This window comes from Bufo bufo, chromosome 4 (genome assembly GCF_905171765.1).
Source record: "Bufo bufo chromosome 4, aBufBuf1.1, whole genome shotgun sequence".
NCBI lineage: Eukaryota > Metazoa > Chordata > Amphibia > Anura > Bufonidae > Bufo > Bufo bufo.
Window position 1 is genome coordinate 414074366 of NC_053392.1, and position 12292 is coordinate 414086657.

General features: G+C 44.1%; 1 protein-coding gene across 1 annotated transcript in view; it reads left to right on the forward strand.

Annotated features, from left to right (window-relative positions):
* The window catches only part of KMO (kynurenine 3-monooxygenase), a 1955166-nt gene that overhangs the window by 1728313 nt on the left and 214561 nt on the right, over window positions 1–12292 (forward strand). Inside the window, exon 14 of the mRNA XM_040429299.1 lies at window positions 9007–9066. Coding sequence (XP_040285233.1) covers window positions 9007–9066 — 60 coding nt within the window. The remainder of the gene's footprint in view (window positions 1–9006; window positions 9067–12292) is intronic.

Here is a 12292-nt window from a genome sequence, read left to right on the forward strand (position 1 = left end):
CTGCCTCTTTTCCCCTTTCACCATCTTAGGGATTCTAGGGAATCTTCAGCCTAGGCACGAGGACATGTTTTTTCCCACCTTCAGGGTCTGAACGTGGGCACAGAAGTCCAGGGAGAGCTGGTAGGGATTTGTCAGGAGGTGACCTCTATCCCCAGCTTCTTGCCTTGACACTTGTTTGTTTATATCCTGTGTATCTTGTATCCTGTCTGCCGTGACAATGGGAGGACCATCGCAGCACGTCTCGGAAGATGACGAAACACAGGTACCAACTGCTGGGGCTTTCGAAAGTGTGCAGACCGACATGGAAGGCAGGGGTGAAGACTGGGTGGAAGATGATGTGGAGGACGATGAGGTCCTCGACCCCATGTGGAATCAAGGTAATGCGAGTGACCTATGTAGTTCGGAGGAAGAGGCGGTGGTCGCACAGAGCCACCAGCAAAGCAGAAGAGGGAGCAGGGTGCAAAAGCGGAGCGGCCGTCCTCTAGACAGTACGCCTGCTACTGCCCACAGCAGCAAGGGACCGAGCACACCAAAGCCATCTCCAAGGAGTTCTCTGGCGTGGCAGTTCTTCAAACAATGTGCTGATGACAAGACACGAGTGCTTTGCACGCTGTGCAATCAGAGCCTGAAGCGAGGCATAAACGTTCTCAACCTGAGCACAACCTGCATGACCAGGCATTTAAGTGCAAAGCACGAGCTGCAGTGGTGTAGAAACCTCAAAAACCAAGAATGGTCTCTGGCTCCACCTGCTTCCTCTTCTGCTGCAGTCTCGGCCTCTTCATCCACCTCTGGAGTGACAGTGCCACCTGCCACCCCGCAAACAGAGGATCTGCAAGCAACACCAACCCCTGGGTCACCAAGCATCTCCACAATGTCCCACGGAAGCATTCAGCTCTCCATCTCCCAAACGCTGGATGGGAAGAGGAAGTACCCCCTACCCACCCGCGATCCCTATCCCTGAATGTCAGCATTTCTAAATTACTGGATTTGAAATGCTGTCATTCCGTCTGGTGGAGACGGATAGTTTTAAAGGCCTTCTGGTGGTGGCTCTCCCACAGTATGTCGTGCCCAGCTGCCACTACTTTTCAAGGTGAGCCATCCTTTCCCTGCACAACCAAGTAGGGGACAAAATCAGGTGTGCACTGCGCAACGCCATGGCAAGGTGCACCTGGCTACGGATACGTGGACCAGTAAGCACGGTCAGGGACGTTATATCTCCATAACAGCACACTGGGTAAATGCAGTGGCGGCTGGGCCTGAGGCGGATAGCAGTTTGGCGCATGTCCTTCCACCACCGAGGATTGCAGGGCGCTTCAGTTTGCCTCCTGTTCCTTCCTCCTCCTATTCTGCTTCCTCATCCTCTACCAGCTCCTCATCCGGTCAGCGTAACACCTTTACCACCATCTTCAGCACAGCCAGGGGTAAACAACAGCAGGCAGTTTTAAAACTTATCTGTTTGGGGGACAAACCGCACACCGTGCAGGAGCTGTGGACGGGCCTTGAACAACAGACCAATGAGTGGTTTGTGCCAGTCAGCCTCAAGCCCGGCCTGGTGGTGTGCGATAATGGGCGAAATCTCGTAGCAGCTCTGGGACTAGCCAGTTTGACACACATCCCTTGCCTGGCGCATGTGCTGAATTTGGTGGTGCAGAGATTCCTCTCCCAATATTTCAGAGCTGCTGCATAAAGTGCGGGCCGTCTGTGCGCGCTTTCGGAGTTCTCACCCTGCTGCTGCTCGCCTGTCAGCGCTGCAGCGTAACTTTGGCCTTCCTGCTCACTGACCTCATATGCGACGTGCCCACAAGGTGGAACTCCACCTTGCACATGCTGGCCAGACTGTGCGAGCAGCAGCAGGCGATAGTGGAGTTTCAGCTGCAGCACACATGGGTGAGACGCTCGGCGGAACAGCACCACTTCACCATGAATGACTGGGCCTCCATGTGAGACCTGTGTTCCTTGTTGCGCTGTTTTGAGTACTCCACCAACATGGCCAGTGCCGATAACGCCGTTCTCAGCGTAACTATGCCACTTCTATGCCTCCTTGAAAAAACGCTCCTGGCGATGCTGGAAGAGGATGTAGCACAGGAGGAGGAGGAAGAGGGATCATTTCGTAGGGTTTCCAGACAGTCATTCCCAAGTGGCTCCGAGGGTGGGTTCCTGCACCCACAAACCCAAGGTACACAATTGTCCAGCCAGGGTACAGTTCTGGAGGATGACTAGGTGGAGGAGGAGATGGAGGAGGAGGAACTATGTTCACAGCAGGGTGGCACCCAGACCAGCTCATGGCCATCACTGGTGTGTGGCTGGGGGGATACAGAGGACAGACGATACAACTCCCACAGAGGACAGCCTGGCACACATGAGCGATTACATGCTGCAGTGTCTCTGCAACGACCGCCAAGTTGCCCACATTCTAACTTGTGCTGATTACTGGGTGACCACGCTGCTGGATCCCAGTTACAAGGACAACGTACCGTCCTTAATTCCCTCACTATAGTGTGATCGTAAGATGCGCGAGTACAAGCGCACGCTGGTAGACGCGCTGCTGGTGGCATTCCCACCTGACAGCGGGGGCACAGTGGAAGCACAAGGCGAAGGCAGAGGACGAGGAAGAGGTCGCCAAAGCAGCTGGGGCACCGCCAGCACCTCAGAAGGCAGGGTTAGCATGGCTGAAATGTGGAAAAGCTTTGTCAGCACGCCGCAACAACCAGCACCACCAGCTGATATGGAACGTCTTAGCAGGAGGCAGCATTTCACCAACATGGTGCACATGCCTACACGTACTGAATGACGGGTATTGCCCCCTTCAACTTCTGGGTCTCCAAATTGGGAACATGGCCTGAGCTTGCCCTTTACGCCTTGGAGGTGCTGGCCTACCCTGCAGCCGGTGTATTGTCTGAACGTGTGTTTAGCATGACTGGAGGGTTATATTTCCCAATGTTTTGGGGTGTACCCTAATTTAAAAAAAATATATAAGCATCTCTGAGAACTCCTTCAAGACTGTTGGAAGACCATTTCAGGGGACTACCTCTTGAAGCTCATCAAGAGAATGCCAAGAGTGTGCAAAGCTGTAATCAAAGCAAAAGGTGGCTACTTTGAAGAACCTAGAATATGACATATTTTCAGTTGTTTCACACTTGTTTGTTATGTATATATTTCCACATGTGTTAATTCATAGTTTTGATGCCTTCATAGTCATGAAAATAAAGAAAACTCTTTGAATGAGAAGGTGTGTCCAAACTTTTGGTCTGTACTGTACATTTTAAAACAAAAAGCAGTGTAGGCTACCTCCTCCACCACCACTTCCACCTACACATCCACCGCCTCCTCAACCTCCTACTCCATATGGACCTGGTCCTCCTAGATCAAGATTATTATTTTTTATTTTTACGTATTTTATGTTATTTAAAGTCATTTCCCTATCCACATTTGTTTGCAGAGCACTTGCCATGCTCTTAACCACATTTTGACGACATTTGCAGCCCTCTAGCCCTTTCCATGACATTTTTTTACAGCCATTTTAGTGCTTAAAAGTTCGGGTCCCCATTGACTTCAAACTAAAACTTTTTTCTGACGTTCGGCCGAACCCGTCGAACCAGAACATCCAGGTGTCCGCTCAACTCTAATCCTGATGCGCTTCACAAAATGGATGCCGCATTTCAGAAAATGGACGCCCTGGTCAAAAAATAGGGCTGCTGAATCGGCACTCTGGAAAGTTGAGTTCCGTGGCTGTCTCTTTTGGGCTAGATAGAAATGTACCTAGGACCTGCGATGACATCAGCTTTGGGCGGGGCTGGGAGGGTTTGTGGGAGGCGTGTGCGGGTTATGGGCAGGGAAAAGGAGCTCATCAAAGGTCCTAGATAAAATAGATAGTTATAGATAGTTATAGATAGATGTGGGCTAGATAGATATGTGATAGATAGATAAATATTTATCTATTGAAAGTTAGATTTGGCCTAGATAGATAATTAATTAGAACAGGACCTTCGGTGAGATCAGCTCTGACATCAGTTTTGGGGTGGAGGCTGGGAGGGTTTGTGGGAGGTGTGGGCTGTGTTATGGGCTGGGAAAGGGTCTCATCAAAAGGCCCAGATAAAATAGATGCAGGGTAGATAGATTAGCTAGATAGATAGATAGATAGATAGATAGATAGATAGATAGATAGATAGATAGATAAATTAATAGATAGATATGTGATAGATAGATTTGGGTTAGATAGATAATTAATTAGAACAAGACCTGTGGTGATATCATCGAAGATCCTATAGATAGTTAGATATACGGATCAAATAACTATTGCCAATATTTATAATAGCTTAATAAGTGTTTAATATAAGCTTAATACAAGCTTAATATTTTATTTTTAAACATATTAAACTTAATTGAATTACTGACGCTTTATCAGATCTAAAAGAATAAAAGGGGATTTGAATAGGCAGTATTTTAGGTGTGGTTTGGGTGGGGTTATGGGCAGAGTGGGTGGGGTTATGGGTGGAAATGGGGTGTGGCCACCCATCACTTTGAGTTTGACGAGAGCTGGAGAGGTTATACTACTGGCAGGCATTCTGACCCTGTCAAGGCATCATTTTTGAATGCTTGGTCCCCCAACAACCCACTTTTTTTTATCCCATAATAAAATGTGTGTTTAAACTTTAACTGCCTCTAATAAGGGATCATTTTTGGAAGCTTTGGAAGATTAATCCCTTACTGACCACCAATACTCCTTTTACTGACGTAAACAAAGGGGGGTTAAGACAGATAGCTGGATTATATATACCCTAAATGGTATATACAGGGAGTGCATAATTATTAGGCAAATGAGTATTTTGACCACATCATCCTCTTTATGCATGTTGTTTTACTCCAAGCTGTATAGGCTCGAAAGCCTACTACCAATTAAGCATATTAGGTGATGTGCATCTCTGTAATGAGAAGGGGTGTGGTCTAATGACATCAACACCCTATATTAGGTGTGCATAATTATTAGGCAATTTCCTTTCCTTTGGCAAAATGGGTCAAAAGAAGGACTTGACAGGCTCAGAAAAGTCAAAAATAGTGAGATATCTTGCAGAGGGATGCAGCACTCTTAAAATTGCAAAGCTTCTGAAGCGTGATCATCGAACAATCAAGCGTTTCATTCAAAATAGTCAACAGGGTCGCAAGAAGCGTGTGGAAAAACCAAGGCGCAAAATAACTGCCCATGAACTGAGAAAAGTCAAGCGTGCAGCTGCCAAGATGCCACTTGCCACCAGTTTGGCCATATTTCAGAGCTGCAACATCACTGGAGTGCCCAAAAGCACAAGGTGTGCAATACTCAGAGACATGGCCAAGGTAAGAAAGGCTGAAAGACGACCACCACTGAACAAGACACACAAGCTGAAACGTCAAGACTGGGCCAAGAAATATCTCAAGACTGATTTTTCTAAGGTTTTATGGACTGATGAAATGAGAGTGAGTCTTGATGGGCCAGATGGATGGGCCCGTGGCTGGATTGGTAAAGGGCAGAGAGCTCCAGTCCGACTCAGACGCCAGCAAGGTGGAGGTGGAGTACTGGTTTGGGCTGGTATCATCAAAGATGAGCTTGTGGGGCCTTTTCGGGTTGAGGATGGAGTCAAGCTCAACTCCCAGTCCTACTGCCAGTTTCTGGAAGACACCTTCTTCAAGCAGTGGTACAGGAAGAAGTCTGCATCCTTCAAGAAAAACATGATTTTCATGCAGGACAATGCTCCATCACACGCGTCCAAGTACTCCACAGCGTGGCTGGCAAGAAAGGGTATAAAAGAAGAAAATCTAATGACATGGCCTCCTTGTTCACCTGATCTGAACCCCATTGAGAACCTGTGGTCCATCATCAAATGTGAGATTTACAAGGAGGGAAAACAGTACACCTCTCTGAACAGTGTCTGGGAGGCTGTGGTTGCTGCTGCACGCAATGTTGATGGTGAACAGATCAAAACACTGACAGAATCCATGGATTGCAGGCTTTTGAGTGTCCTTGCAAAGAAAGGTGGCTATATTGGTCACTGATTTGTTTTTGTTTTGTTTTTGAATGTCAGTAATGTATATTTGTGAATGTTGAGATGTTATATTGGTTTCACTGGTAAAAATAAATAATTGAAATGGGTATATATTTGTTTTTTGTTAAGTTGCCTAATAATTATGCACAGTAATAGTCACCTGCACACACAGATATCCCCCTAAAATAGCTAAAACTAAAAACAAACTAAAAACTACTTCCAAAAATATTCAGCTTTGATATTAATGAGTTTTTTTGGGTTCATTGAGAACATGGTTGTTGTTCAATAATAAAATGAATCTTAAAAAATACAACTTGCCTAATAATTCTGCACTCCCTGTATAAAAAAATAAGGCCTCATAAAGGTATATTGATGAAAAAACAAAAAAGTTATAGCTCTTGGAATGCAATTTTGAGGGGTTAAAATCATAGCCCATGTGACAGCGCTGTGTGTTTGTTAATACCGTCAAACGTGTTTACCTCAAGAGCTTAGAAGGGGGAGGGAAAAAGCAAAAATTCATTAAAAAAAATTAATGAAAAGATATAAACAGGAGACTTAGCAGCTGTTATACTGTTTATACATTTTCCCGGACAATCAGATCCACTTTGGTTCAGCCTGAATCAATTCGGGTCTGAACCAAACTTTTTGAAAAGTTAGGCAAACCTGAACCAAACTGAATCTCGACAGGTTCGCTCATGTCTAATTCTTGCCAGAACATCTCTTAATTTTGAGTTAGGTATTGACTTGGTTTTGCTCTTGGTCTGAACTTGCTGGTAGGAATGTTTAGATCATTGAAGGTATTTGGTTAGCTCAGATGGAGTGCTTGATAATGCATTTTTTTTTTTTTTTTTTCATAAAGGACTCTCAGGCACCTCCTTTTGATGTTTTATTGGTATCCATTGTAGGGCTGTGTTCAAAAGATTCAGAAACTACTCTTGAGTTCTCTTGAGCTGCAAACAATGGTGATTTTTGCTTGACTGTGCTTCTTTCAGTTGAACGGCCTTCTTGGAGAGGTCTATGTTGCTGATAAGTTTTTGAGGAACTTGGGTCGCCTGAGATGTAGCTATATAATGTATTGACTGACAAGACAGGGTGATGCTGTTGAGGAAGTAAAATTTTCATACAGCTCTTGTGGAGAAGTCTGTCAATTTCTAGGTGTTTCCTTTACTGAAGATAAGTACTGTTGGGGAGGTGGTTTTGAGGTCTCTAAAGGTAACCTGAAAGTCATTTTTCACTAAGAAACAGCTCTGAAACTATACAGCCATATTGCCTCCTGCTCATCAACACCACTCCTGTTATATACTGTTTAATGGCACACACAGGGAGTATTCTGATTCGAGTCAGGAAGGAATTTTTTTCCCCTAAAATGAGGAAAATTGGCTTCTAACTCAAGAGGTGTTTTTTTTCCTTCCTATGGATGAACTTTGCAGGATAGTAGGTTGAACAGGATGGACATATGTATTTTTTCAGCCATATAAACTATGCGGGACATTTATGAAGACCAGCGATTTAGACGCTAGTCTTCGTCCTTAGTATTGCACTGGTGGTTTATCTGTCTAAGTTACTGTCACAGTGGGGAGTGGGGGAAACCCCTCACCATATAAAGAACAGAATAAAGGAAGTAACCAGGCCTGTAAGCAAGGATAGGGAAGATGAAAACCTCCAATTCAACCCTCATCCTAGCCCTGATCTCCTGACCATATGAACGCCCCCTCTAATGGTGGGAGGACTCATACACTGGATCCTGGGCCCTACTGACCCTAACGATCCCTAGCATAGAGGTCAGGAATAGGAGACTACTGGTTCCTCAAGGACACAGACGAACCAGAGTCTTCACAGGCCAAACAACCAAAGTCAAAGGGAACTACTGTCATGTACAAGAGTGGGTTCACCTGACCCTTTGTACATGAAACAACATCAGAAAGTAAACTACTCTTCCTGTCATGTTCTATAGTGGGTCCACCTAACCCCTAGAACACCACCACAACAGTAAGAGACAAGACAGTGAGCACTCAACAAAATAAGCAGGTAAAAACCCAGAGACCTGAATCCCACCTGGATAACACGTCTGGGAAACAAGACACTTACCTGCCGCTGCAACAGGATGATGGCAGCTCACTGACTAGACTATTGGTTCACCCCTCCGGGAAACCATGGAGCCCCCATCCGGAGGAATAACTCATAGGGAATCGTCTAGCATAAATGCTGGGAAAAACAACACCAACAAACTAGACATGTAACAACAACAAGACGTACAACACACCCTGAACGCAAACCCACACCAAACATACAGCAAATGAGGTAGGGTACAAGGAGGATACAAAAGGAAGACAATTTATGTCCAACAAGGTGGCCCTCAAGGACTCGGCAGGTTCACCCAGGAAAGGAGCAAAGCTCCATCACCAAACAAGGCTGGAGTACTACTGACTCCAGCCTCAAAGCCACAGATAATAGAAACCTCGTGGCCACACCCTGGACACACCTAAATCCCCACCAGTTAGATAATTAACCCCTCCTGCACCAGACAGGAAATGCCCAAGGAGAAAGGAGGAGGCACCTACATGCTGTAACCACAACAGGTTGCCGCTGGCAACAGCATGCACAGCAACAGTGTCACGGCGCACACTAAAGACCGTGAGAGTCACTGTATGTAGAGGCAGTGGCCTCTACATAACTTAGGTGCAGTTAACACTTGTCTAAATCTATGCCAGCAGTAGAAAATTATAAATGAGACGGGCCTGTCAGCCCACCTTTTTCACAGCCCATGTCATGCCCCCTTTTTAGACCAGGCGTGAGTGCAGAAAGGGAGAAAAAGTCGCAAATTGTGGTGCAAATAACCTTTACGCCTCAATCTATGACAGATATACACCAAAAGCATATCTGTTCATAAATGACCCCACAATGTTACTATGTTACACAGACCATGCCATTAGCCAGTTAATTTATTTTTTACCTTATTAACCAAATATTCTCTTTATTGTTCCCTTAGGTAACATTCACTAGGATACAATACCACAAAGTTGTCCTCCGCTGGAAGTGGCAAAATAGGGTAAGAATAATTTGTGGAATTTTAAAGGGCTATTTTCGTCTTCGACACTAATGGCATATCCACAGGAAATGTTATAAAAGTCTAATAGACACGTGTCTCAGGCCACCTGATCCAGTCATTACAATTTTTCCTTGTGGAGAGCGCTTATTATACATAAGGAGTATTATAGGTCATTCAATCTCCTCTGGTAAAAAGGTATACAAATTAGCTATTTAAAAAACAAACAAACAAACAAAACCTGTGTCTCTGGTGTCACCAAGTGGAAGATAGTTTTCCTCTATAAGGCTAGGTCTACACGACGACATCTCAAATGGATTTTCTGCGACTGTTTCATCGCAGTCACAGCATGTTGCATGTTGCAGTGCAACACCATAGACTGCCATTATAAAAATTGTCGCGTGACATTGGTGCAACAAAATGCTCAGTGACAAATGTTGTAGTGTAGTTGTGCCCTATTTGTCGAGCGCCCTGAGGACTGGAGTTGAGGAACACTACTTATAAGTCAATGTTCAACCTTTTAAAACAGACCTTGAGACATAATTTAGAATTAATGAAAAGTCTGTACCTAAGCTTCAGACAGCTGTTTCATTTCTCTATGCCCTTCACTGATGAGGTTCAATCATCCTGAAACATCTGTCTGTAGATGAGGCAATGGCTTCACTATAATCCTAAATTATGTATCAATGGCTGTTTAAGGTCAAACATTAACTTCTAGGATAGTTACTAGAGATGTGCAAATCGAAGTTGAATTTCCTTGCGCTTCATGGTAACGAATCATATTTTTCCTAAAATGGCTGCTGCGCACGTTAGAAATAGGAAGTAAGAAGCCCGGAAATGAGGGAGCACCCATAATGCCATGCAGACAGCCAATCAGCAGATAGACATCCCCTGTGATGTCACAGCCCTATAAAAAGTTTCTTCCTGCCCTTTCTCCACCATTTTCCAGTGAACTTAGTGCAGGGAGAGACATTACAGGCACTAGGGACAGTGTTATGGAAAGCCTTTATCCACAAAAAATTACTATTGAGCAATTCAGGGACATATTATTCACAATGTAGGGATATAATAGGCAGGCATTATTCACACTATAGAGAAGAGACAATTGAACTGTGTAAAGCCTGGCTAATAGGGACTATTCTATTACACCTTACTGCACTAACTAGGGTTACAGAAAGTGATCTAATACTACAGATTTGGCTGTTTGCATTACAGTAATCCTTGATTCTGTTATTGGGGTGAAACTGCAGTCTGATCCTACAGAATTTGGGGGGTTCACATTCTTTTATATATCATTCAATCCTTTAATCCTTCATTCTCTGATTGGGGTAAAATTGCGGCTTGATACTACAGATTTTAGGGTACTTACGTTTCATTATACATAAGTGTATGCGTTAATCCCAAATTGTTTAACACTGGTGAAATTGCAGCCTGATACTACACATTTTATGGTGCTCTAGTTCTATTATACATAAGTATATCCGTTAATTCCTAATTGTGGAATTGGTGTGAAATTGCGGCCTGATACTACAGGTTTTGGGATGCTTAATATTTATATATATATATATATATGCTTTTATATATATATATATATATATATATATATATATATATACAGTCGTGGCCAAAAGTTTTGAGAATAACACAAATATTAGTTTTCACAAAGTTTGCTGCTAAACTGCTTTGTTTCAGTTGTTTCTGTGATGTAGTGAAATATAATTACACACACTTAATACGTTTCAAAGGCTTTTATCGACAATTACATGACATTTATGCAAAGAGTCAGTATTTGCAGTGTTGGCCCTTCTTTTTCAGGACCTCTGCAATTCGACTGGGCATGCTCTCAATCAACTTCTGGGCCAATTCCTGACTGATAGCAACCCATTCTTTCATAATCACTTCTTGGAGTTTGTCAGAATTAGTGGGTTTTTGTTTGTCCACCCGTCTCTTGAGGATTGACAAAAAGTTCTCAATGGGATTAAGATCTGGGGAGTTTCCAGGCCATGGACCCAAAATGTCAACGTTTTGGTCCCCGAGCCACTTAGTTATCACTTTTGCCTTATGGCACGGTGCTCCATCGTGCTGGAAAATGCATTGTTCTTCACCAAGCTGTTGTTGGATTGTTGGAAGAAGTTGCTGTTGGAGGGTGTCTTCGCCCCATTCTTTATTCATGGCTGTGTTTTTGGGCAAAATTGTGAGTGAGCCCACTCCCTTGGATGAGAAGCAACCCCACACATGAATGGTCTCAGGATGCTTTACTGTTGGCATGACACAGGACTGATGGTAGTGCTCACCTTTTCTTCTCCGGACAAGCCTTTTTCCAGATGCCCCAAACAATCGGAAAGAGGCTTCATCGGAGAATATGACTTTGCCCCAGTCCTCAGCAGTCCATTCACCATACTTTCTGCAGAAGATCAATCTGTCCCTGATGTTTTTTTTTGGAGAGAAGTGGCTTATTTGCTGGCCTTCTTGACAGCAGGCCATCTTCCAAAAGTCTTTGCCTCACTGTGCGTGCAGATGCGCTCACACCTGCCTGCTGCCATTCCTGAGCAAGCTCTGCACTGGTGGCACTCCGATCCCGCAGCTGAATCCTCTTTAGGAGACGATCCTGGCGCTTGATGGACTTTTTTGGACGCCCTGAAGCCTTCTTAACAAGAATTGAACCTCTTTCCTTGAAGTTCTTGATGATCCTATAAATTGTTGATTGAGGTGCAATCTTAGTAGCCACAATATCCTTGCTTGTGAAGCAATTTTTATGCAACGCAATGATGGCTGCACGCGTTTCTTTGCAGGTCACCATGGTTAACAATGGAAGAACAATGATTTCAAGCATCACCCTCCTTTTAACATGTCAAGTCTCCCATTTAAACCCAATCAGCCTGACATAATGATCTCCAGCCTTGTGCTCGTCAACATTCTCACCTGAGTTAACAAGACGATTACTGAAATTATCTCAGCAGGTCCTTTAATGACAGCAATGAAATGCAGTGGGAAGGTTTTTTTGGGATTAAGTTAATTTTCATGGCAAAGAAGGACTATGCAATTCATCTGATCAGTCTTCATAACATTCTGGAGTATATGCAAATTGCTATTATAAAAACTTAAGCAGCAACTTTTCCAATTTCCAATATTTATGTAATTCTCAAAACTTTTGGCCACGACTGTATATATATATATACACACATACATCCATTCATCCTTGATTGTGGGGTGAAATTGAGGCCTGATA